Below are 26,866 nucleotides of genomic sequence, written 5' to 3' on the forward strand. Positions count from 1 at the left end.
TGGTTCATGCTCATGAGGCTATTAATCGTTTACTGTATTTCATAAATCTTACACACTGCTTGATTGTAATAAAAACAACAACCTCCAAGTGTTTTACAAAAAGAGAAAACAATAAAATCAGGGGGGAAATACAACCATACTTTAAAACATGCAAAAGTTAAAATACTGAAGCAGATGAAAAGCACCTCAATTTTCTAAGCATCTGTTTGCTTCTCTGTAATGTTTTTAGCAGGCACTGAAGAGTACAGTGGAGATGCCTGGTTTATATCGATAGGCAGGGAGTTCCAATACTGTTTTCACCTGCGAACATTTCGTGCAGACGTTCTACTTTGTTTCCAATTGGTGCACGTTCCGTAGCTTCCTGCTGCAATTCACTTTATATACCATGAATGTTCTGTTGGTGGTGTTTGTCCCACTTTTGTTGCCAGCGAAGCCAAACCCAGTGAACCGGCAGTGCTAACTAATTCTGGTTTTGTCCCCATCTTCCTCCCTGCTGAGTTCTACCAGGGCAACCCTGAGAGATACATCTGCACACACATCATACATTTAAAACAAGAATCCTGGGAATTGTAGTTTGGTTACAGGTACTGGGAATTGAGGACGTGGGTGGCGCTGTGGGTTAAACCACAGAGCCCAGGGCTTGCCGATCAGAAGGTCGGCGGTTCGAATCCCCGCGACGGGGTGAGCTCCCGTTGCTCGGTCCCTGCTCCTGCCAACCTAGCAGTTCGAAAGCACATCAAAGTGCAAGTAGATAAATAGGTACCACTCCAGCAGGAAGGTAAACGGCATTTTCGTGTGCTGCTCTGGTTCGCCAGAAGCGGCTTAGTCATGCTGGCCACATGACCCTGAAGCTGTACACCGGCTCCCTCGGCCAGTAAAGCGAGATGAGTGCCCCAACCCCAGAGTCGGTCACGACTGGACCTAATGGTCAGGGGTCCCTTTGTTGTTGTTGTTTAGTCATGTCCGACTCTTCGTGACCCCATGGACCAGACGCAAGGCACTCCTGTCTTCCACTGCCTCCCGCAGTTTGGTCAAACTCATGCTGGTAGCTTCGAGAACACTATCCAACCATCTTGTCCTCTGTCGTCCCCTTCTCCTTGTGCCCTCTATCTTTCCCAACATCCGGGTCTTTTCCAGGGAGCCTTCTCTTCCACTCCAGTATCCCTGCCAAGAAAACTCCAATACAACAGGCATATAAAAAAACAGGGTGTCCCTTTACCTTTACCTTTACCTTTACTGGGAATTGAAGCTCCGTGAAGGGTAAGCTACAGTTCCCAGGATTGTTGGTGCGGATGTGCTTTAAATCTATGGTGTTTGTGGATAAGGATGATGAAGATGATGATTTTAGAGTGTTGTTTGTGCTGTACTTTTGTACTGTTTTATTGTTGTTAGGCGCCCTGAGCCCAGCTTCGGCTGGGGAGGGCGGGATATAAATAAAATTATTTATTATTATTATTATTATTATTATTATTATTCTCCCTCCGTAGGAAGGCAGGCAGGGGAGGGCTGGGGGGGCAGGTGCTCCATTCACTCTGATGAACCAGCCTCCGTGGACAGATGTTAAAGTCAAATGTGGACCATCAAGCTGAGCTCCGGTCACAGCGCTCTCTTTCTGGCAGTTTGTGTTTCTTGAAACCACATGGCTGATCGGCTTGGCCAATAACTTTTTTCTTTCTTTCTTTTTTTTTTGGAAGAGGGAGCTTCCGGTGCCAAAAGACCAAGGAGGGGAAGGGGGCTGTGTGTTCCGGTCATGACAGCCCTCTTTTCTTTTCCTGGAATTGGAAATCCTTCCTGATCCCCCCCCCCATTCCTTTCCTCTTCAAAAGAAATGAGCCTGGAAGCCCCGAAACTGAAAGCTGAACCTGGTGTTGGGGGAAAAGATGCTGCAGAAGAAGAAGGAGGATGCAAATTTGCCCAGGGAGAAATCTTCCAACCTGAGCCCTGCCTTGAGGAGTTGGGGCAATTTGGAGAGGACACACAGCTAAAAGAAGAGCTGGGTAAGGGGCCGCTGAACTCCCTACTGGGTTCGATTTCTTGCTGAAGTTAAGAGAAACTCTGTGATGAAAGAGGGGGAAACAAGCAAACAAAAAATTGGGATCTTTCCCACTCTTCCTGGTGCATATTTAGGTACCACGGATAATTCTGATCTGCGAGTAGGGATTGTTTAGCAACCGTGCAGTATCTCCACATTGAGTTGCTAACTATTTAAAGGACCAGCAGATATTAGCACAGGTGAAGCTTTTCAGAGGATGGAGGGAAACATCTGCACCCTAGGAAGAACTTCATTTCAGCAGGAATAGGAAACCTGTTGCACTCCAGAAGTTCTTGGACTCCAAATCCCATCATCCAGGACTATTTGCCATGGTGACTGGGGCTGATGGGAATTGGAGTCCCAGCAGTGTTGGGGGGGGGGAAACAGTTTGGTCTCTGGGTTTTTGCAGACCATCGGGCTGCCCTGCAAGACACAGGTGAAAAGGAGGCTGCTTTATTTTCTTATCGGTTTAGCATGCAGCTTCATTTCCTCCAAGCTATTGTTTTTAAGTATTATAAAACAACCTTTAACAATAGCCTTAAAAGCGGGTGAGTGGGGGGGGTACACAGCAGACGTTTATAAAGTTAGGAGTGGAAAGAGTTGATGGGTTAGAATTATTTTTTTCTTCTCCTATTACTAGGAGCTAGTTAGCAAGTAGGCTCAGGACTGGTGTTAGGAAGTTATTTGTCACCCAGCTTATTATCTTGTAGAATTCACCTGTGTGTCGAGGTTGACTTGCTTTTTGAAAAGGCTTAGTTGTCGGAATTCATGGAGGGCAGGTTTCGGAATACACATTGGTAAGCCAGGGCAGCTAAATGGAGCCTCCAGCTGCAGAGAAAGTCTACCTTGGAGCAACAGGTGCTAAGGGGAAGGCTGTTTTTCCTTCATGGCCTGCTTGCTCGTGACCTTTCCAGAGAAGCATCTGCCTGGCCACCTCTGGAAGCGGAACAACTGGGTGTGCATGCAGGCCTGATCCTGCCCGGAGCGAGAAAGAGAAAACGAGTGTAGGAAACCAAGTCTCCACCCCACACCCCCTTCAGCCCCGCTTAGCCTAGCACCTGTTGCCTTACTAAGTATGAGGGAGTGCCTGTTTGCTTTTCCTTTCTCGGTTCTTGGTTGTTGTGTGTGTTTTTTGCTGCGTTTTGGGTTTTTTTTTCCACGCCTGAGAGTAGATCCTGCCCTTTACCGCTAGGCTGGGGGCTTTCCCGTTCCATTGAGCATGACTTCATGACAGCCAGCAGCCAATCAGGAAGCAGCAGCCGGCAGAGCAGGGGAATTCCAAGAACCCTCAAAGCTTAAAAAAATAATAAAAATAGACAGACAGACAGAGAGAAATTGGGGCTTGAGGGCTGAGCGAGGGGGGAATGGAGCTCAGGGCCAGGTTATGAAGAGGCCTGGAGTGAGACGGGAGCCGCTGCTGCGATTGCCTCTCTGGCAGAGGAAAGAGATGCTCTCATCCCCAGCTCTAGGTATGGGGCAGCTGGAGTGAAACGAGTTCTAGGGGAGAGAGGGCGTGTGTGACTTTTCAGTTACCGGCCCAGGGGTTGGGGGCACTGTGTTATTATCTAGGCAACAGACTGGGTCGCTGGGAGGCCTGGGGACAGCAGGAAGGAGTCACGGTCTCTCTGCTGTGCCTCTAAATGCCGGAAACCGCAGGAGGCGAGGGGAGAGTTGCTCCGATCTGCTTGTAGGTTCGCCACGGGAGGGGGGGAATATTTGGGGTGAGTTTCCCTGCTTTTCCTCTGGCTTGGAACAGCACAGGTCGAAATCTTGCTGTCTGCTCATTTCCACACTGATAATCTTTGCTTGCTGATTTCTGCATTTCAATCCTGTGGGGCGTATTCGGGTTCTCTTGGTCCCTTCTCTAGCCATGTGGCGATCATGGGGACATCCCTTTTCTGAAAAGGCGGGGGGTTCTTCCTTCCCCGCCCCCACTTCACACAAGAAACTCAAGTTAAAGGGGCAGAGAGGTTTCTTACACTGGCAGGTGAAGGGGCATGAGTCTGTGAGTTTCAAGTAAAATCAATTTTATTTGCTTTCTCCAACGTTTTGAAGTGGATGTTTCCTGCTCTGTGAATGGTCATTTGGTTTTAGAAAGTTTGACCCTGTAGTGCCAAGCTGGTGGCTCTGTTTTTAAAGACTTTTTGATCATCCCGTCTTGCAAACGGGCTCACGTCTGCCTGGTCGCCTGTGGTGAGCAAAAATTGTCTCCAGGTAACCAGGCAACAAAATGTTGAGCAAGCTTAGGTGTATGTTGACAGGTAGACTAGTAGGGTTTTTTGTGGTTTTTTTGATGGGCTAGTGGCTTTACAGATTTCTTCAAATCGCTCTGCTTTCTTATGAGGTGTTTTAAAGTAGAAAATGCATCTTGATATGAAAGGTAAAGGGACCCCTCACCATTAGGTCCAGTCGTGGCTGACTCTGGGGTTGCAACGCTCATCTCACTTTATTGCCCGAGGGGGCCGGCGTACAGCTTCCGGGTCATGTGGCCAGCAGGACGAAGCCGCTTCTGGAGAACCAGAGCAGCACACGGAAACGCCGTTTACCTTCCCGCCGGAGCGGTACCTATTTATCTACTCGCACTGGTGTGCTTTCGAACTGCTAGGTTGGCAGGAGCAGGGACCGAACAACGGGAGCTCACCCCGTCGCAGTGATTCGAACCGCCGACCTTCTGATCGGCAAGTCCTAGGCTCTGTGGTTTAACCCACAGCGCCACCCGCGTCCGCTATCTGCAATTTAAATGTGTAAGATCCTAACCATTGGTGTTTGGAGATCCTTTGGAGGTGGCATGCTCTTAGAAACTATACGCTGTATGGCAGTGAAATGGGAAAGTGAACAAAATATGGATGTTTCTGTCTCCACTGTTGTTGTGAGAACATTGGCCTGATCAAGCAGCGCTTGCCTGATTTTCTTACGTTTATTATTAAAGCAAAGGGTAGATATTTGGCCCTAGAAGGTGAATGGTGCGGTAGACGATATATCTGTAGCTTGGAAGAATTCTGGGGCAGTAAGAACGCATTAGGTTACAAGGCGATTAATAAACCAATGATGATGACGACAACGACACTTTGTTAAGGGTGCTGGGAGTTACAGTTCCGCGAGGGGTGAACTACAGTTCCCATGATTGCTTGGGAGAAAGCAGTGTGCTTTGAATGCATGCTGTGTATATAGCCTTTCGCTTCATAACCTCTTTACCCCTGCAATTCAGGCACTCTTAAAAAGGGAAGGTGGTTTTCCGGGTACTGAATTTGAGGATGGAAGGGAGACTAACCAGGTGAAAAAATGTCAGACTGGTCCGCTGTTGCACCTTGAACAGTCGCCATGCTGAGAGGCTTGAAGATGCCACGTTGAATTTCCCACGATGCCCTGGGGCGACACTGCATCTGGGGCATCGTGGGTTGTTTTAAATGAGGTCTGCATTTAAACATTGCTGATTGCCCTTGGCCTTCTCTAATACTGGGCTGCCTCCGTTGGTCTCCCCTGATTATGAACACTTTCTTGGTGGACAGGGCCTGGAAATTATGGGAGAATGCAGCTTCCCAACACATTGTTTGTCTTCGCAGGTTCCTCCCTCCCAGCTTCCAGTTTGTCCATCATGCAGCCCACGGCAGAGACGGCTGGTAAGGACCACTTGCGTTCGGATCACGTGTATCCCTTTGATCAACTTCTTAGAAACCCAGAGTTTAATTCTTCCTCAGTGATGAAAGAAATAAAAAAGTAAAAGGCTAGGAATTATTGTTACTTTACGTTTATTGTAGGGTCCCAGGATGGGTTACAGTACTTAAAGGTTTTTATGTGCTTTTAGTTTTTTTTTAAAAAAGGCTTTTCAAAAGTCTTAAATTATTGCTGTTAATTTTTCAATCAATCCCTCTTCCCAGGGGACCCCTAATGACCATTTAATGAAGGCAGGGCTGATGAGTTAGTAAACATGGGCTGGGCTGTGAACCCCTCACCGTTCAAGATGTGCAGACAGGCGGAATATGCTGTGATTTGATTTAAAATACTGATCTATCTTTCTTTTCTTTTCAGATGAATTAGGTAAGAATTCTGGGGCTTGGGGCAGAGTAGTGAAGCAAACTTCAGGTAAGGGGGAAAAAATCAATATTAGGATGATATATTCTTGACATATACAAGGAACATACAGTAAGTGAGAGCTAGTGTGGTGTAGTGGTTAAGAGCGGTAGACTCGTAATCTGGTGAACCGGGTTCGCGTCTCCGCTCCTCCACATGCAGCTGCTGGGTGACCTTGGGCCAGTCACACTTCTCTGAAGTCTCTCAGCCCCACTCACCTCACAGAGTGTTTGTTGTGGGGGAGGAAGGGAAAGGAGAATGTTAGCCGCTTTGAGACTCCTTAGGGTAGTGATAAAGCGGGATATCAAATCCAAACTCTTCTTCTTCTGCATGTGGCTTGGTTCACATTTAATGACCAAAGCATGGTTTGCCCTTCAGAGCTTAAGCACATATCCTTTACTGTATTTCCTGGTTCAGCAAGCAGCTATTTGATGTTGCATCCAACTGGCCAAACCACAGTTTTCTTCCAAACTAGAACTGGAAACTGTAGTTTGATTAACATTCCTCATTGGAAGGAAAACCATAGTTTGCCGATTCAGATGTAATGACAAACCATGGTTTGTGTGAACCGGGAAATGATGGAGGGAGGGGAGGAGCAGGAGCACAAAGCCCATTCGAGATGGCAAAAATCATGGTTTGACTGTTGTATCTAAACCAAGTTCTCTGTGTATGTGTGGAGGACCAGTTGGTGGTTAAAGTACTGATTCGTACATGTGTGTATGTCCCTTAGTGTCACATAACTCAGTGGCTTTAATCTAAATGTGTGAACTAGATTCTGTGCACCAGTACCATGTTAAGAGACAGAGATTTGTCAGAGTTCAGCGGCTGCTTCTGTGTGTGGAAGTCAGTCAGGCGTTCTGTCTGATCAGTGAGGTGTGGCAGTGTTTTGAGGGATGCTAGTGGGGCATGCGACGCTTTTGTGTTTTCTATTTTGTGCATTGTTCTCCTCCCTTCCCACTCTGGGCTCTCTTTGACTATAGTGGAGGTTTGCAAAACAACAACAAACCTCTGATTACGTGAAACATATTCAATAAACACACAAGATGTAACCGGCTGTACGTTTGAATAAATCAAGTATACTATTCATTGTATTAAAGTGTAGATTTCAACAAAAGTAGCTCATAAAGGTCAACGGAAAAAGTAGAAGACCCAGTGGATCAGTTCATTCTCTAATCAGTTCATGCATAAGGTCCATATATGTTTAAGTGTCTATTGCACCTGTCTGTTCATAGAGTCCAACAGTCCACACGAAAGGTTGTTACAGTTCCACAGAATCCTTTCACAGAGTCTAAGACAAGGATTTCCAGAATATTAGCCTTGTTTCGCCATCCTGGGCTTCATCAGTAGTACAAACTCATATAATAATAATAATAATAATAATAATAATAATAATAGATTTTATTTATATCCCACCCTCCCCGCCAAGACCGGGCTCAGGGCGGCTAACAACCAATAATAAAAACAAGTTGATTAAAATACAATTTAAAAAACAAGATTAAAATACAACATTAAAACATTAGGATGCAGCCTCTTCACAGGAGGAGAAAGGAAAGAAGAAAGAGGGGGAGGGAATCAAACTGGCTCCAAGCCAAAGGCCAGGTGGAACAACTCTGTCTTACAGGCCCTGCGGAAAGAAATCAGATCCCGCAGGGCCCTGGTCTCATGAGGCAGAGCGTTCCACCAGGCCGGAGCCAGTGTTGAGAAGGCCCTGGCTCTGGTTGACGCTAATCTAACTTCCTTAGGGCCCGGGACCTCTAGGGCGTTGCCATTTATGGACCTTAAGGTATATATACAAACTGTCACAGAACAGTGGATCTTATAGCATAGTAGTAGCTGCTGTATAGTGGAGGTTCTGCAGCGGCTAAGAACTAGCATCATGTCGGATTGTTCTGTAAAGATGAAAAAGAAGACTAAAACATAAGGAAACAAGTAATGCCGAAACACCATTTCTTTATTTCCATGGCACTTAAACAAAGCACTGTTTTTAAATCTCCCAAACAGCAGCGACAAAGAACAGTAGTGAGGACATAAGAATAGCTTTGCTGGATCCGATCAAAGGCCTTTCTAGTTCAGTGCTCTGTTCTTACAGTGTCCAATCTGATGGCTCTGGGAAGTCCACAAGCAGGGCAAGAGCGCAACATTGCTTGCCCCATCTGTGATTCCCAGCAAGTGGTATTGCCTCTGATTCCGGAGGTAGCCGATAGCCATCATGACTGGTAGCCATGGATATGCAGATTCCTGGAGGTGAAGGCAAAACTTTTTTTACAAAGTTTTTCTTTATACTTTTCAAATCTATACATTTCATAAGTTTTACAATCATTTTAACATTTCAGAGTTCGACTTCCTTCCCCCTCATTCTGCGGTTCCTTAATTATTATTTTTTAATATCTTCCGCATATCCAAATTAATTTCATTTGCTCATTGTCTACTTTAAATATACAGTGGACCCTTAATTCATTCTGGGGGTCCTTGCATACCCCAAAAAGTCCGCAGCATGAGGCGCCACTTCTGCGCACGTGCACGGCATGGTAGAGCACTTCTGCGCATGCGCGTGCGGCAAAACCCAGAAGTATACACTTCTGGGTTTGCCATGTTCACAACCTGAAAGTTAGTTACTAGAAGGTAATGTAACCTAAGGTTCCACTGTATACTCTTATGAACTCCAGGTTATTACAATAATCCTGCCAATGTTTGGCGAGAAGCCAAGTTACAGGGAACCAGGCAGAGGGCCTTCTCGGTAGTGGCGCCCTCCCTGTGGGACGCCCTCCCACCAGATGTCAAAGAGAACAACAACTACCAGACTTTTAGAAGACATCTGAAGGCAGCCCTGTTTAGGGAAGCTTTTAATGTTTGAAGTATCATAGTATTTTAATATTCTTTTGGAAGCCGCCCAGAGTGGCTGGGGAAACCCAGCCAGATGGGCGGGGTATAAATAATAAATTATTATTATTATTATATTATTATATCTGTTTGCAATTCATCTGTGAATATTCAATAAACCATTTCCGTTCTTTTATAAAAAAGTTTGTTATCTTGATTGCTTACTCTTCCGGTAAGTTTTGCCATTTCTGCATATTCCATAAGTTTTTGTATCCATTCTTCCTTTGCTTCTGCATCTTTCCATTTTGGAGCGAGTAGTATTCTTGCTGCTGTAGTCACATACATAAATACATTTTTATATACAATTTAGGTAGTTCTGTCCCTATCGTTCCCAAAAGAAAAGCTTCTGGTTTATTTACAAAGGTTATTTTAAACATCCTGTTCAATTAATATAATATATCATTTCCCACTGTTCAGTTCTAACTCTGCAATCCCTAAGACGATAATGAGTGTTTGAACCAATTTCTTAAAAGATTGAGTAGAAATGTCCCGCAGGGAAGGTGCCACCACCAAGAGGACCCTGCTTCTCACAAATATGGGACTGTAATGAGAATTATAGAGTTGTAGAGGGTCATCCAGTCCAACCCCCTGCAATGCAGGAATCTCAGCCAGAGCCTCCATGACAGATGGCCACCCAACCTCTGCTTAAAAACCTCCAAGGAAGGAGAGTCCACCACCTCCCAAAGGAGTCTGTTTCATTATCAAACAGCTCTTACCGTCAGTGAAATATACTCAGAGTCCTGTAGTGATTTCATGCTCTTTATTGCAGCTAGTAAAACAGTGATTGAATTGCCCCCCAAACCTCAGGCTTTTATATACATTATTTACACAATGAGTCCCGTCTGATTGGCTGATTCTGCTTCCCTCCTGGAGACTGATTGGTCTTTTCCTGCAGGCCAATCAGTTGTTACATTCTATGATCCTACCAGCCTAATAGGCTGATTAACTTCCTCCTGGAGCCTGATTGGTCTTTTCCTGCAAGCCAATCAGTTGTTGCATTCTAGGATCCTACTTGCCTATTGTTCTAGGATCCAAGCTCAGTACATAACAGTCAGAAAGTTTTTTTCTGATGTTTAGTCGTAATCTCCTTTCTTGTAGCTTGAAGGCATTTGTTACGTATTGTTCTAGCACCAATCAGACTGCTGCATTCTGAATCCTGTTGTTCTAGGACCAATCAGACTGCTGCATTTTGGATCCTATTCAACTCAGTACATAACACCCCTCCCCTCTAAGTTCCGGTGCTGCCTGGGAGGTTGCATTCATAGTCCTCAAGGTACGCCGGCGGCCTACGTGTGCGTTGCGGCCTGGGGTGTTCCCTGGTCAGGGGTTTGTGTTCTGGCTCGTGTTCTGAGGATGCTGGCTGCAATGGGGCCGTTTGGTCTGGCACAACTGGCTCGCTCAGTCGTGGCTCTGGTTCCGGTGTCCTTTCGGCCTCGCGGGTCCTCTGTATTTACTGATTCTGCCTCCCCTGCTGGCCCCTCCTGCTCTACGGGCCTCACTGCCCCACTGTTCCCTTGGGACACCTCTGACCTGTCCTCCTTCTGGTTTTCTCCTGAGAATCGTCGCCGTAGCTGGTCGCAGTGGCGGCGCCATCAGCATTGGTTCGAGTCCTACCCTCCAGAGCAGGAGAAAACAAGCTTTCTCCATCTTCCACATGACAGCCTTTGAGATATTTGAAGGTGGCTATCACATCTCCTCTCAGTCTCCTCTTTTCCAGGCCACACATGCCCAGCTCTTTCAAAGAGAAGCCTTGCTGACGATTGCAGCGCTTGTGGTTCCTATGGGAAAGGGGATTTCTTGAGATGCGTAAAGTCCAAGGCCATTCAGAGGTTTAAACGTGAATATCAGTGCTTTGAACGGAACCTGGAACTTAACCTCTCCCTGCTCTCATTCTGCCTTTCAGCAATCATTGATGAACTGATTAAGGAAGATGGCTTCGAGGTGGATCCTGTCTCGCTTCCCCCCAGGGTCTCGCTTAACGGGCCAGCTGAGCTGATCCCCAAATGTTCCAACTTAGCATCACCAGCCGGAATGCCGAGACCAGCTGAGCCGATGGGCATGAGCCTGGTGAGGCCCTACGGCTCCTCCTTCTCAGCCTCTTGCACGCTGCGAGACCCGTCTCCTTCCCAGCTCTCTCAGAACCTGAACAACTTGACGCTAAGGCCCCAGCTGGTTCCAAGGGGGACGTCCCTGCCGTTGCTGCCTAGTAGCCGATGCTCTGATGACTCGTGGCCCCCTCTCCCCTCTTCCCTGCGCCCAGGGATGTCCCGAGAGCAGTTGGACGACGTCATCCAGGAGCCGCCCAGGCTGGTGATCACGGAGCAGCCCAAGCAGAGGGGGATGCGTTTCCGTTACCAGTGCGAAGGCAGGTCGGCTGGAAGCATCTTGGGCGAATTCAGCACCGAGACCAACAAAACTCTGCCGACCATTGAGGTGAGTGGTGTGTGTTAGGATATTGATGTTCTGTTCCACCTAAACAGATGTGTGGAGCTGTTGTATGTCGCATGTCTGTTTACATTCCAGCACAGCTTGCTGGGAACTTCCGTTTGTGTGTAGCTTTTGCCTTACGCTTCTTGCTTGGACATGAAGGAGAGCAGACATGTTTTCTTTGTCCTGATCTATGCTGAATAAACTGCTTGTAAATATGCTTTAGGGACGCGGGTGGCGCTGTGGGTTAAACCACAGAGCCTGGGACTTGCTGATCAGAAAGTCGGCGGTTCGAATCCCCACGACGGGGTGAGCTCCCGTTGCTCCGTCCCTGCTCCTGCCAACCTAGCAGTTCGAAAGCATGTCAAAGTGCAAGTAGATAAATAGGTAGCGCTCCAGCGGGAAGGTAAACGGAGTTTCCGTGTGCTGCTCTGGTTCGCCAGAAGCGGCTTAGTCATGCTGGCCACATGACCCGGAAGCTGTCTGCGGACAAACGCCGGCTCGCTCGGCCTCTAGAGCGAGATGAGTGTGCAATCCCAGGGTCGGTCACGGCTGGACCTAATGGTCAGGGGTCCCTTTACTTTTACCTTTAAATATGCTTTACATATGCCTCTGCCTGCCCTTCCATCACGAAGAGTTTGTTATCTCTGCTGGCTTGCGCACTCAGCTTCTGAAAGGCTTCTGAAGCTCTGAGTCGCAGATTGATGCAGAACTGAGGACCAGAGTTTGACCAGCTGCTGGCCAGTTTGCTGGAGCCAGCTGGGGGCCTGCCAATTGCCCCTGTTCCCTTGGACGCATCACAACAGTGTATTTCATCAAAGCTCAGATTGCAGCCAGCTGTTGTTTAAAATATTCCCTTTGCCAACCGGCTGCGCTGCAGATGTTTTGGACTACAAGTCCCATCGTCCTTAGCTCACAGGACCCAATGGTCATGGACGATGGAAGTTGTAGTTCAACAACATCTGGCGACCCAAGGTTGAGAAAGGCCGTGTTAAGGCCAACAGGTTGGTGAAGGCTGTGTGAAGAACTGCACAGAACCCGTGAAAGTCTTGCCCTTTGGGAAGGTGCCGTAGGGGCAGCTCAGCCAATAGCGGCCCGTGGGCTCCTTGGTGGTGGCCCCCGAAGAAGGCCTCCTCCTTCTCTGTTTGTTTCTCCAGCTGCAGAACTTTGCAGGCATCCCAGAAGCGAAGGTGACAGCGTGCTTGGTGTGGAAGGATTGGCCTCACCGGATCCACCCTCACAGCCTGGTGGGGAAAGACTGCAACAATGGTCTCTGCGAAGTGACACTGAAGCCCCGAGCCAACCCCAAGCACAGGTAAGAACGCTTTGCATTGCTTGCATTGCTGCAGCACTGTGTTTGCTGTGGGGTCTGTTAAAGGTGCTGAGAGTTGTTAGGGGAGCCCTGTTCCTTCTCACATAGCTATAGTTCCCAGAGTTCCCTGTGGAGAGGGGTTGATAGTTAAAGCCCTCTGGGAATTGCAGTTCTGTGACAACTGTTGTTGTTTAGTCGTGTCCAACTCTTCGTGACCCCATGGACCAGAGCACGCCAGGCACTCCTGTCTTCCACTGCCTCCCGCAGTTTGGTCAAACTCATGCTGGTAGCTTTGAGAACACTGTCCAACCATCTCGTCCTCTGTCGTCCCCTTCTCCTTGTGCCCTCCATCTTTCCCAACATCAGGGTCTTTTCCAGGGAGTCTTCTCTTCCCATGAGGTGGCCAAAGTCTTGGAGCCTCAGCTTCAGGATCTGTCCTTCCAGTGAGCACTCAGGGCTAATTTCCTTAAGAATGGATAGGTTTGATCTTCTTGCAGTCCATGGGACTCTCAAGAGTCTCCTCTGGTTTATCAGAAAAAATAAAGAATAAATCAAAACAGGAATTTGTTTCAAAATGGACGGTTTTCAAAGAATATCTGAAAAATAAATGTAGTAGTTTAAATTCTGCTGCAGCATTCGAGGAACTTCAGAAATAGTTGCAAGGTAGATATAAGACATTAGGTTTATTAAGAATAAGTTTAATTATGATAAAAGTGTGTATTGGCAATAAGTAATATGAATTTGAAATATGGAATAGATGGGAGGTTGGCTCTTTAGTGTTAAGACCAATAGATGTTTTATTGTTTGCTAAGAAAATTATGTGTCCATGGTTATTCTTGTGTGTAATTTGGTATTTGTGTTTTTTTTCTTTTTTCTTGTTGTATCAATAAAAATTTTATTTATTTATTTTAAAAAAGAGTCTCCTCCAGCACCATAATTCAAAACTGTGACGACTATCAGCAGCCTAAACAACACACAGCTTCCAGTATTCTTTTGGGGAAAGCCGTGGCTATTTAATGTGGTGTGATACTGCTTTAAGTGTATTGTGCCAATAGGGCCTAACTTAAGCAGGGGATATTGTATTAGGATTATGGAATTGTAGATTTGGTCCAAGCCCCTACAATGCCGGAATCTCAACTAAAGCATCCATGACAGAGCCAACATTTGCTTAAACACCTCCCAAGGAAGGAGAGTCCACGAAGGGAGTCTGTTGCCCTTTCAAACAGCTCTTACCTTTAGAAAGTTCTTCCCAATATTCAGTTGGAATCTCCTTTCTTGTAACTTGAAGCCATTGGTTCAGGTCCTAGCTTCCAGAGGAGCAGAAAACAAGTTTACTGCATCTTCTGTGTGCCAGCCCTTGGAATATTTGAAGTTGGCTCTCATATCTCCTCTCAGTTTCCTCTTTTCCAGGCTAAACATACCTAACTCCCTCAACCATTCCTCATAAGGCTTGGTTTCCATCTTGGTTGCCTTCCTCTGCACATCTTCCAGTTTGTCAGTATCCTTCTTAAATTGTGGTGCCCAGATCTGGACACAGGACTGCAGGTGTGGTTTGACCAAGGCAGACTAGAGCGGGACCATTACTTCCCTTGATCAGGACGCTATAATTTGTTGATGCAGCCTAGAATTGCATTAATATTTTTTGCTGCTGCACCACACTGTATTGTGTGCGTGCGTGCACAATCTGACTTATTTTAGGGGGATAAATTAATTTAAGATAACCATATTTAGAGATGACGGTGATGAGGGATTGAGGATTGGAATTACCGTTTTGTGATATTACAAATATTACACATTACGGCAGTGGATAAAGCTGTATTATAACTTTTGAATAAGTGTGTTTTTAAAATAATAATAATAAATGAGATGATCTGGGAGTAATAGAAGGGGAATCCAACTGATTTCAAGCAGGATCTGTTGGGAAAAGAATTGGGCAGCAAATGAATTGAAGAGGAACTGCAATGGAGTGATCTGGGACAGGGTACAAAGGGTGCCAGTTGAATGAACGGCTTCTTTGAGTTATTTGGATGAGAAATAACTTGGTTTGCTTTCCATGACATTTGCAGTCAAAATCTGCAGCTGCGCATACAAAACAGCACATGTAAATTTTGTGCAAACGTATGCTATCAGGGGTTCAGGGACAGAGGCACAGGGTAGGCAGGAGATGGAGAGCGATGGGGATGAATCCCAGGACAGCGAGGAAGAGGATGACAATGACTCTAGAGATTCCATGAGTCTTTCCAGCGAATCAGAGGATTCCCAGAAGGGGGCGCCGGTGGTCAAGGCCAGGGGAGCCCCAGGGGGGACGTGTCAGGAGCAGGGGGCCAGCGGGGGATCCCAAAGTGGCAGCTGGGCGTCAGGACCAGCCTCCCCGCCAGAGTGCAGCGAAAGGGGTGGAGGTTCCAGTGTATCAGGGGAGGCGGCTCCGGCAGTAGAGGAAGGAGGGAGGTCGGAGCAAGCCACCCTCCCGGAAGGGGAGGGGAGTAGTGAAGGGAGTAGCGTAGCTGTCAAAAGGAAAGTTAGAGGTTGGGGGCGCGCGCCAAGTTCAAATGTAGAGGCGCGCGGAAGTACAGGGAGCCCGGAGGAGGGGCCAGGTCCCAAAGCCCGCAGGAGGGGGCAAGAGCAGTCTGATTCCGCGTCGGAGGAATCCAGGAGGGGCGAAACCCCAGCGGGCAGAAAGACCCTGCGGAAAAGGAAAGAGAGAAAGAGGTGGAGCAGCGCAAGCCTCTTAAACTGGTGCAGGGGAGGGACAGATTCAGAGGGGACTTCAGCGGTCTAAGCCTAGCAGACGTAGGGCTGCGCGCCTCGGATCTGAAGCAAACAATGAACTGCAATAAACACTTTTGTATATAAGAAAAGATAGGCGTTGGTCTTTTGTGAGCTGAGACTTGAGGCAGCCCTGACATATGCCTATTGGCCTGTGCTCAAAATCTTTTAAAGTTCCTAATAATAATAATAATAATAAATTTTCTTTATACCCCACCCTCTCCAGCCAGAGTGGGGCTCAGGGCGGCTAACACCAGTAAAATTACAGTAAAAACATAATAGGAAAAAACCCCAATTTAAAATACAGGTTAAAATGCAATTTAAAATGCAATTTAAAATTTAAAATCCTAGCGAGTATGCTCTTGATCCCTCCTGTCTCCGGTCAGGACTGAAAAAGAGCAAGATACTGAGAATTGCAAACAACATTGATCTAGATGGAGAAATAGACCGATATGGTTTAATGCAGCTTGGAAGCAAAACGCCTCCTTTGTTGGCAGCCTTCCAGTTTCCTGAACCCCAAACTCTCCTCTGATCGCTTTGCAGTTTTAACAACCTTGGGATCCAGTGCGTGAAGAAGAAGGACATAGAGGAATCCATAGAGAAAAAGCTGCAACTTGGGATCGATCCTTTCAAAGGTATTGAGAGGCCGGGTTGGTCATAGTAGCTCCTGCAGGACTAGAATCAAAATCTGGCGGCCAGAGGCCTTTGTGCGTTGGACAACCCATCAAGGCAAAACGGGGGAGCCTGTGGTCCTCCTGATGCTGGTGGAATGCGCACCCTCCAACACCTTGAAGTCAAAATCCAGGATGCCACCTTCCTGTTGTTTTTCATCGCAAGAGCAATGGCGGCCATTTTGGTTGCTGTGACCTGCTGCGCTGCAGATGTTTTGGACTACAACTCCCATCACCCTTAGCTCACAGGACTAAATGGCCACTGATAATTGAGAGCCAAAGGGCTGGCAAAAAAGAAATGTTTTTGCCTGGTACTCAGGGTTGCCATATTCCCCAAAGTGAAAATCAGGACAAAGTTCTTGAGCTTTTTGTTTTTTAGCTTCACAAAATCTCCCAAGAAACAAAATATTTTTGGGCTTTTCTTTGATTTTTAAAGCAGTTTTTAAATAAAAAAATAGCAACCCTCCTTGCAATATGTCTGGGTTTCCCCAGGCATTTTGCCAATTCAGCAGAAAATCTGCTTGGACACCATTTCGCTGCCCAATTCCCAGACGTATCACGGAAAGCCCGGACATATGGCAGCCCTACTGGTGCCTAAAGCTATGTAATGGTGGCACCAGGTGAGCCTTTCCGAGGAGAGCTTTCCGCAAATGGGGAGCCACCACTGAAAAGCCCCTGTTTCTGCTCATATATACAACAAATGTGTTTATTCTGTGCTTGGTTTGCTCTTTCTGTTTCTCACTTTTTCTCTCTCCTTCTCTCTCTGTATAGCTGGCTCATTAAAAAATCACCAGGAGGTTGACATGAACGTGGTCAGGATTTGTTTTCAAGTCTCATACCAAGATCGCACTGGGAAGACGCGGCACCTCAGCCCTGTTCTTTCAGAACCCATCTTTGACAAGAGTAAGCAATGGGGAGTATTGGAAGATGGTGAAGTGGGCGAGTGTTTTTTTTTAGCCGTGGCTACAAAGGAAAATAACAAGGGCAAGTAAACAAACACCGGGGGGGGGGCAGAGACATGGTGTTAGGAATCCAGCCAATCCAGTGCTTTTTCTAGGATTGAGACCCTACAAAAACCAGAAAATGGGTTGTTGTTAGTGGATAGGCGGGAATGACACACTGCACATGATCAAAAGCCTTATATTCTGATCCGGGGAGAAGCCTTGGGGTAAGGCAAGCTGGTTGCTTCAGGACCATGGAGAGCTCCTGGTGAGAAACTTGCTCCAGTAAGGGTTGGAAGTCAACAACAGCCTCCACTTCGACTGGGCTCAGTTTCCTTGTGGAGAAACTGGAGTCCATCAAAGGGTCAATACCCTGGACACTTTGCCTGTACTCCATTGGTCTCCTGTGCCATTGGAGCATTGCAGTAAAGTAGGAGGCAGTTTCTTGGGCTTGGGGTGGGGGGAAGGTGCCTATGAGCTTTCTGTCTCCAGGTATATAGGCTCTGATACTGTAGGATGGTTCAGCAGCTGCCTGCCTTCCAGCCTCAGGTTCAAGGATCTGATCATCAGCCTCAGGACCAAGAACCCAGTACAGCTCCTTAACCCACGACACTTCAGCTTTCAAATCAGTGTCCTGGTCAAAGCTGGACTCCGCAAGCCCTGTGAAATTACTTTTCCAAGGAGTAAGCCCTGACATCGGAATGGGCTTTGTATCTTAGCTTTGGATGATTGCCCCTTAAGGGAATGTTCCTCCCATGCACCCCTTGCTATGTGTACGATCTGGGCTTTCTCTGGAGAAGGTCCCTTGCAGACACATGGAGCAGAAAAGAAAACACATGTGGTTATGGGAAGCAGGGTCAGATTCTAACGCTGTGGGTTTGGGTACGTGCAGAATCCACAAACACGTCGGAGCTGAAAATCTACCGGATGAATAAGGAGTATGGCAGCTGTACGGGTGGAGAGGAGCTCTATTTGCTGTGTGATAAAGTCCAGAAAGGTAAGTGAGAAGAACCCCAGGGATCTTTCGTGGGTCTCATTCCCCAACACATCAGGCTTGCTGAGCTTGTTTGATTGGGTGCCTGCAGTTCTGAACCACAGGCCCCAAGCGCAGGCCTGTGAAAGTGGTTTGATGCAGGAATCCCAAAGAGGGATTTCAAAAATGCCAGAATGGCCCATTCTAGTGCTTTATTAAAGAAAGGTGTCAACTTACAACACAGAGTGCAGAGTCTCACTGCCTTTACAGATTCAGGACAGACACTGCAACAGTGAGAGGTTGTCATGACTTGTCCACCCCCAAGCAAATGTATATACATCCTTTATGCACTAACCAGCATATGTCAGTTTACCCAGAACCTCCTAGAACACCTGGCCGGTGAGGCCATAGGTGGCAGTTAGCCAAAGCTTCTCATGGTTTACAGATAAGCATAGCATCAAGGCAGCCAACTACCACACATAAAAGCAAGTGACTATAAACATATATGAGCTCATTCTTGCAACAACTGTCAATTATTCTGGGGTTATCTTGACTACCAAAGATGGTGCTTGAAGGCCTTCCAGAACATTTCAGCTTTGGTTCAACACAACCGTGAGGAAGACAGAGAAGTGTGATGGGTTCAGCTTCCATTCTTAAGAGGAGGCAGAGCTCATCTTCTTTCTTTGGCAACCCCTTGTAGCCGAGTAAGATTGTCTTCCATGAACACAATCTTAACAGTGAGTCCGTAAATGACTGTGGAGGTCGATTCTGGATCTGCACATCCTTCCAATGGGGACATAGGTTTCTGGCTGGGAGTTGATCACGGTGAGGGTTTGCCAAGTGTGCCTTCCTCTTAGCACATTTCTCCTTTTCATCCTGAGTTCGAGCATCTTCAAAGCCCATGACACCTTCGTTAAAAGCTGTTCTCTAATTGGAGCGCTCGCAGACCAGTGTTTCCCAATTGTCGGTGTTTATACTACATTTTTTTTAGATTTGCTTTGAGAGAGTCTTTGAACCTCTTTTGTTGACCACCAGCATTATGCTTTCCATTTTTAAGTTCAGAATAGAGTAGTTTCTTGGGCAGACAATAATCAGACTTCCTGGAGGGGAAGACCTTATCTAAAAGGACCTCCTTGCCTCTGTCGTCCTTGCAGAAGACATCTCCATCATCTTTCGAAGGGACAAGTGGGAGGGGAAAGCTGACTTTTCCCAAGCCGATGTTCACCGGCAGATTGCCATCGTCTTCAAGACGCCACCGTACCAGCACCTTGACATTGTGGAGCCGGTGGAGGTGGAGGTATACCTCCGCCGTTTGACGGACAGCGTCTCCAGCGACCCCTTCAACTTCACCTACCTGCCAAAGGACAACGGTATGATGGGAGCATGAGAAATTGTCTGGTACCAAGTCAGGCGGTTCATCCATCTAGCTCAACACTGGCTGGCAGGGTCTTGGACAAAGTGCGCCTTCCCTTTCACTTTATACCTTTTCCTTTTAGCCAGAGATACCAGAGATTGAGGGGACGCGGGTGGTGCTGTGGGTTAAACCACAGAGCCTAGGACTTGCCGATCAGAAGGTCGGCGGTTTGAATCCCCGCGACGGGGTGAGCTCCCGTTGCTCAGTCCCTGCTCCTGCCAACCTAGCAGTTCGAAAGCACATCAAAGTGCAAGTAGATAAATAGGTACCGCTCCGGTGGGAAGGTAAACGGCGTTTCTGTGCGCTGCTCTGGTTTGCCAGAAGCGGCTTAGTCCTGCTGGCCACATGACCCGGAAGCTGTACGCCGGCTCCCTCGGCCAATAGAGCGAGATGAGCACCGCAACCCCAGAGTTGGTCACGACTGGACCTAATGGTCAGGGGTCCCTTTACCTTTACCTTTAAAATGCGAAAAATAAAATGAAAATGTACTTCTTTGCCAAACCTTTGGATCAATCTTTCTGCAGACACTTACCGGGTGAACAAAAAAAGGAAGCAAGGCATGCCCGATGTCCTAGAGGAGCTCTCTGGCCCAGGTTTGTATACTTGGCGGCAACTCGGTTTGCTGCCCAAGGGGTCACGGATATGTTTTGCAGAATCTGCACACCGTGGACGGTTTTGTCCAACTTCCCTTTTGCCTTTTGTTTCACCAGACCCTCACGGGATCGAAGCCAAAAAGAAGAGAAAGAAGCCAGGGTACATGGACCATTTCAACTTGACTCCGTCCGCAGGTCAGTCCGGCCAGGCTAGGCCGAAGCCTGCCTCTGTTTGGAGCATACTGAGTTCTAAACTGATTATTATGCAGTAGTACAGAAAATTATCGAAGAGGGCACAGCGGTGGTCCCACCAACCCCTCTCCCCAAACACACACCAGAGGCTTTCCATAATGTTTTGGGAACCCAGTTTGCGGGCAAAGCCACTGTTGTGGTGAGCTGGTGTAAAAATGAAGCAAAATCTAGGCCTCTGACAGCTCTCCTTCCACTGTCAGAAGTAGCATGCTTCTGAATACCAGTTGCTGTGTAGCCTTATGAGGCTTTGCCCTCGGGTGGGAAAAATATTGCGCCCGGGAAAAGGGAAGTGGGAGTCAACAGACACTCAAAGAATAGTTTCAGAGAAAAAGCTTTATTTCTACCATCCATGAACTGGTAGAAGGAGCAAGTGTGATAACTCACAAAAAGCATGCACGGGTTCACAGTCATGTGCACAGAGTATATATGTTTTTAGAATGTTGCACTATTTTAGTGTTGTTAGCCGCCCTGAGCCCGGCTTCGGCTGGGGAGGGCGGGATATAAATAAAATTTATTATTATTTTTTATTATTATTCTCATTCCCGTTCCCTCCCCTTTCTCCTCCTTTTTCAAGAGTCCTGCCCATGAGTTCCTCTGAGCATGAACAGAAAGCTGTCTTGGGACTATTGTGGACTCTTGGCACCCTTCCCAGGAAAGGGGGAATGAGAAGCCAAAGGGGGGTGGGTCGAGAAGCCCTGGTGGTTCAGCATGTCCAAGATGTTGCAACTGAATGAGATAAGATTCAGTTCTCCGGCCTGAGTATTCTTGGCATTGACAGAGTCTATTCATTAGCCTTTTGAAGCCTTCTTGTACTGATAAAAAAATAACATTTTGCCTATGTACCAGCATCTTGTGAGAATCCACAGAAAAGCTGTAGCTGTGGATTTTTAGAAGACAAAAGGAATTTTGGACAGTTTTGAGGCCTGGTTGGGGGGGTGACTTCGGGCCTAGGTGGGGTCACCTGTCCTCACCTCCTACAGCTGCAAATGGCAGGAGGGGATCCAGAAGATCTCTTCTTATTTCCGATAGCTATTGTTACCTTGGGGAAAAGTCACTTGAGTTGGCTATTCTGGAATCTCCGTCCCTGCAAAGTGCTTTAAAAACTGAGCTAAACCAAGGAGAGGGTTTGTTGGCAGAGTAGCTAAATTGCAGCTAGGAAGCCAAATCATGTGCAATACTGACTCTTTCCTTTAAATTAAACAGTGTCCACTTGTTAAAATACACAAAAGCTTTTACTTGCAGAGCATATAGCTAAAGAAGAATATATTCAAAGTATTCATATTCTCATGCTTATGCAAGCATGGGCTTAGTTTTTCTTAGTTGAAGATTGCAGCTTCTTCCTCAAACAGTCAAACAAACTGTGTTTCTTTCTTCCTTTCCAGTGTTTGCTCTCAAGCTAAGCCATGCGGTTCTTTCTAAGAGGCTTCCATTTTCTCCTTCCAGCAGACTTCTCCTTACTGCTTCTTTGGGAGAACATCAAGTTCTGTACTTCTTTCTGTCACATCCATTCACACATTAGCAAGCCTCTCCCCTTTATTGTGTTTAGAGAAGAGTTATCTAACACGGGTCTCTCCTTCAGTGTTCACAGAGATGCAGCCAAGTCGGTCGCGCAGAAAATAAGGCGGAGAATGTAATAAGATGCCTCTCATGTGACACGGGAGTTACTGGGGAACATTCCAGAATTAACCACACAGTGATGCATTTAAGCATTCCCCAATTTCAGTAAATTGAATTGCTATACTTAACAGGGTTTGCTAAGCAGGAAGATTCTATGCAAGACAGAGTTGTTCCGCCTGGCCTTCGGCTTGGAATCAATTTGATTCCCTCCCCCTCTTCTTTTTTCCTTTCCCCTCCTGTGATGGAACTCGTATTTGGGGACTTCCCTGGCTTTTTCTGGCCCGTGTAGGACCAGTTTGGAAAGTTAGCCATGCTGAAGACTTGACGTTTTCATCCCCCCCCAAAATTTTTTATTTGAGTTTCCATTTAATGAGGCTGTATTTTAATATTTTAATGTTGTATTTTAATCCTGTTTTAAATTTGTATTTCAATCAGTTTGTTTTATATTGGATGTTAGCCACCCTGAGCCCGGTCTTGGCTGGGGAGGGTGGGGTATAAATAATTTTATTATTATTATTTATTATCATGGGTAAGCAAACTAAGACCTGGGTGCCGGATCTGGCCCAATTGTCTTCTCAATCTGGCCTGCAGATGGTCCAGGAATCAGCGTGTTTTTACATGAGTAGAAGGTGTGCTTTTATTTAAAATACATCTCTGGGTTATTTGTGGGGCATAGGAATTCGTTCATTATCCCCCCCCCCCCAAAATATAGTCCAGCCCCCCACAAGGTCTGAGGGACAGTGGACCGGCCCCCTGCTGAAAAAAGTTTGCTGACCCCTGATCTATGTCATGTTTTGTGGAGGGGGTCTGTGTCTGTTCTCAGATGCCCCCGAGTAGCGTTGATTTCCTTGTTCTGGTTGCAGATGGCTCCTTGACCGGTTCGGAAGACAGGAATAGCCTGAGCAACTTGGAGCGTATCACCGTGCCGGACCTGTTTGAGGACTACAACCTGGGCCAAGACTTCTCTTCCTGCAACGGCCCCACCTTGAGCGATATCCTGCTGCCAGCTGCTATGGACTTCCCAGATTCCGCAGAACAGGAGTTCCTGCTGGATGCTTATTCCATCCACTCTGGCATCTCGGCCCCCTTCCCGTTCCCTGTGGATTGTGACCCAGAGGGCACGGCCAGTTTGGTGGGGAGCAGCATGTTCCCCAGCCAGTACAAGGAGGCCGAAGCGCGACTGGAGATGGAGACCAAGCTCAAGTCAACAGACAGTGCTGCAACCTTGTGAAGGAGCGTGGGCCCACCGTGGCCTGGGAGGGAAGGGGCCTCGCTCTCCATTTTGAATCTTACCGGTAGCAGAGAGATCCCTGGGCAAAGCAAACGGGGATGTTTTCCCTACTGGCAAACTGAAGAGGGGGAAATTACATTGATCTCGATCGGGGATCCGTGACAGGCTTCCCTTAGGGAGATAAGACATGGCGTGAATGGAAGGAAGGAAGATTGCACTAATAACTGAATTGCAGGGGAGGGAAGTGCCCTCAGTGTTAGCCCCCTGCATTTGGCTTCCTAGTTTCTCTTCCTCAGTTTTCCCCATCTGTAAAATCGGGTCAACAACACTGACTTGTTCTGTTAGGGCAAAAATGTCAGACTAGCAAATGTAGTCTTGTTAGTTTCATGGGTGTACCCCTAAGGCCTTTTCCTCTGCTTGAAGACTTACGCCGATCTGTCGTGGAACGTTTTGTACTTCGGATTCTTTTTGCAAAGTCCACGCACACTGCAATAGCTAATGGGCGGCCTTGTGTTTTGGAGTAGCTCAGGAGCTGATCTAACATAGATACGTAGCGGTATATTCCACAAGGACATGTCTTTCAATACATTTATGAAGTCATGAGACTTAGCTGTTGGTCCACCTGGTGTTGCCCTAACAGTGACACTCCTGGTTTTTCTCTCTAGCTGCTGCAGATACCTATCTAGAGGTGCCAAGGATTGAATGTGTGACGGCCCACATGCGATGAATGTACTTATTCTCTAATGAAGAATTACAACCTCTCCCTCTCATCTTCTCTGTGCGAAGCAAGCCTCTTGGGGCTGAAAGCTTGCACCACTTTTAAACAGTGCACTTGAGGCTGTCTGATACGGCTAGGTCCAGAGACAACAGACATTATTGCAAGCCAGGATATTGTCGGGTGGGATGTGGGAGGCTGTGCTTCTCTTCCACCTGTATAGACTACAACATGTCACTAGCATGAAAGTGCTATGTAGTACATCAAAATCTTTTTTAAATGTCCATGTCCACTAGGCAGGGGTGTTGTAGAGCTGAGGAGGAAATTTGCTCACAGTAAAAAAATTGGTGAGCACCTAACATTGTTGTGCATTTCAGAATGTTTCTTGTAACTGCAGATCCTCGTACCCCTGCCTACTGGCCAGCCAGAATCTTGCTGAGCTCTTTCATGGTTGCTAAAGGTTTCTTAAGGTATTCCCCAAGCAGTTGTCAAGCCTATCTGTCCAGCCTTAGGGCCTAGAAATTTAGGGTGCTTCCAAACAAGGACTTAATGCTTTGAATGGGTCACTGAGATATCGCAAACCGGTCGTTGGCAACCATTTTTGTTTTTCTGTTTAACTTCTTTGGGTTTTCCCTGCAAAGGGGAAATCCAGATTTAATGGAGGGGAGAGGAGAAAAAGGCTGTTGTTGTGATGACAGAAAAACAACAACACATTTGTTAAGGAGCGAGTATTATAGGCCTTGACTTGACTCTTGCATCCTGAGTGTAAATTTTTCACATTTGGAACCAGAAAAACCACTGTGTGTTTTTCCTAATGGGTTGCATTGTAACTAAATCCTAGACAGAGTAGACCGACTGGAAATCAAAAGGCCTAAGTTAGTCAAGTGTATTAATTTAAGTGGGTCTTCTCCAGTGCTATTTTTCTAGAAAAAGAGGGGCTGGAACGCCTCCCTCGTTCTCTTAGAATGACAATGGCGCCTTCCTGAGAGGTGCCAGAACTGAGTTCTGGTGAGTTTCGACTGAAAAAAAGCCCTGGTCTTCTCTGAGTGCAACTGACCTTGGATACAACCCAAGGTGACCTTGACACTGCAGGTCCTTAGCAGCTACCAGCAAAAGGGATGTGACCTTTCTAAAAAAGCTCATCCTTGGAAACCAAATAGAAAGAGGATAGCACCATAGATAGCTTCCCCCTGCCTTTTTCTCCTTTTTGGCATTCGACAATGAAACTGTCCCTAGGCACCATTCTGAATTTAGAAGACATCGCCACCTCCTCAGTACTGGCAAATGGTTTTTGTCACATTCTCCCTTCTTCAGGTTTCTTCCTGCTTCTGTAGCTTTAAAATCAAAAGTTGCCTGAGGTTGAAGGTTGAAGTAGCTGAAAGTATTTTGATGTTGTTATAATAAGAATAAAACACAACCACTTGATTTCCAACCCCATGGTCACATAATCACTCTTTAAAAAAGCATTTCAAGGTGTGTAAGGAAAATAAATCTTCAAAAGCTGTCACAGAATCTGTAACCAGACAGGGAGAATAATTTATACATCTTGGGATGGTGGTAATGTTGGATGGGTCCTTTTGAACGAAGTACTGTACCTTCTCTGGGCTTACCTTTCAAATGTATGCATTATTACTGGCTTAAATTTAGCCCTATAACCTGTTTTCTGTGCCAAGGCTGAGCCCTGGAAAGATGTGAAGTATTAATAAAACAGGCACTGCTTCGGATTGTGTACGGGGCTTGTTTCCTTGTCAGTTGCTAACTTCAAACAACGCTGGATGCTTGCAGACTTGCCCTTTTCGGGTGGGATTCAGTTCCATATCAGCAAGTTTGGGTTGTGCAGTTAAAGCTGAGGTGGAGCTCTTGCACAGCAAGCCTACTTCCCCAGAGGACTGGACTTTTTGCCATAAGGAAAGTGAGAGTGAAACACAGTTGACAGCGTAGGATAACGCTTGCTTTGACACAACTATTTTCTAGCCTCCCCGGAGACAAACCCAGGTGAGTATTCAGTAAGCAAGTCATCTGGAAAAGCTGCTCCACACTTTTTGGCAGTTAGGGAGCAGAGATAGTGAGTCAAAGGAGGTGTCTTCCAAGGGCAAGTTTATTTCAGCCCTGGCGCTTTGGAAGGACAGGTCAACTCCACCCCTTGGGCCTAGAATTATCCTTTTTAAAAAATTTATATTCTGATAATTGTATCTCGCCTTTCTTCAATTATGGAGCTCAAGGTGGAATTTCCAGGTATCTTGTTTATTTAATATATTTATATCCCGCCTTTCTCCCAAGTTGGGCTTCAAGGTGGTTTTTACAAAAGTTTAAAAACATCAGTTATAAAGTACAGAATAATAAAAACAAAACTGGTTAAAAACAACAATGGCAATGCAGATCTGAAAACAGCAATTTAAATATAATTTACCTCAACAGGAGCCTAGTGATCAGCACCGTCTGCACCTTATTTTCCACAGGCTTGTCTGAGCAGGTAGATCTTGGCCTCCAACATAGTTGGAGCCAACCTAACCCCTCTTGGGAATGAGGGCTACCAACTTGGATGGTTTCAAAACAAGATTAGACAAATTCATAGAGGAGAAGGCTATCAATGGCTACTAGCCGGGGTGTGTGTGTGTGTGCTGTACCTCCACTGTTGGAGGCAGCAATATTTCCAAATCCCAGTTGCTGGAAACAACAGGAGGGGAGAGTGCTCTTGCCCTCGGTTCCTGCTGCTTGAGGATTTTTCCCACAGACACCCTGGTGGCCATTGTGGGAGCAGGATGCCGTTGGCTCAGTTGGTTAGAGCGTGGTGCTGGCAGCACCAAGATCCCCATACACGGGGCCACCTGCATATTCCTGCATTGCAGCGGGTTGGACTGGATGACCTTTGGGTGCCCCTTCCAACTAGGATTCTATGACCAGATGAGGCCATTGGTTGATCCAGCAGGCCTCTTAACTTCTTGCGCTGCCGTTCAGGGGCTAAAGCTGG

The 26,866-nt window shown here is 46.8% G+C and overlaps 1 protein-coding gene and 1 long non-coding RNA gene across 4 annotated transcripts; one reads left to right on the forward strand and one right to left on the reverse strand.

Moving 5' to 3' along the window:
* The first annotated feature begins 1,700 nt into the window (after positions 1-1,700).
* RELB (RELB proto-oncogene, NF-kB subunit) lies at positions 1,701-25,624 on the forward strand. Of its 3 annotated transcripts, none has more exons than XM_081018847.1 (12): positions 1,701-1,997; positions 5,596-5,652; positions 6,062-6,115; positions 10,887-11,416; positions 12,568-12,725; positions 16,032-16,123; positions 16,931-17,062; positions 17,993-18,097; positions 19,228-19,443; positions 20,012-20,080; positions 20,198-20,275; positions 22,813-25,624. In XM_081018847.1, exons 1-12 carry the CDS (start codon positions 1,829-1,831, stop codon positions 23,178-23,180), a joined length of 2,028 nt encoding a protein of 675 aa, XP_080874973.1. In that variant the 5' UTR covers positions 1,701-1,828; the 3' UTR covers positions 23,181-25,624. The 3 variants fall into 3 exon arrangements, with proteins under 3 accessions (XP_080874973.1, XP_080874974.1, XP_080874975.1); XM_081018848.1 differs by lacking the exon at positions 1,701-1,997 and adding an exon at positions 3,294-3,501; XM_081018849.1 differs by lacking the exons at positions 1,701-1,997; positions 6,062-6,115 and adding an exon at positions 3,295-3,501.
* LOC308484625 lies at positions 7,535-10,214 on the reverse strand. The gene is made up of 3 exons (XR_013990053.1): positions 9,700-10,214; positions 9,149-9,252; positions 7,535-8,341 (listed from the first exon to the last, which is right to left on the reverse strand). It is a non-coding gene; the product is annotated as an uncharacterized lncRNA (long non-coding RNA).
* Positions 25,625-26,866: the final 1,242 nt, after the last annotated feature.

This window comes from Podarcis pityusensis (genome assembly GCF_964106645.2).
Source record: "Podarcis pityusensis genome assembly, chromosome: 8".
NCBI lineage: Eukaryota > Metazoa > Chordata > Lepidosauria > Squamata > Lacertidae > Podarcis > Podarcis pityusensis.

Bases quoted from the DNA above. Each gene is read 5' to 3' on its own strand.
- RELB (XM_081018847.1), top strand. From the start codon at position 1,829: ATGAGCCTGGAAGCCCCGAAACTGAAAGCTGAACCTGGTGTTGGGGGA. The intron at 5,653-6,061 runs GTAAGGACCACT...TTTTCTTTTCAG, and splicing joins GCCCACGGCAGAGACGGCTG to ATGAATTAGGTAAGAATTCT. The intron at 12,726-16,031 runs GTAAGAACGCTT...ATCGCTTTGCAG, and splicing joins CGAGCCAACCCCAAGCACAG to TTTTAACAACCTTGGGATCC.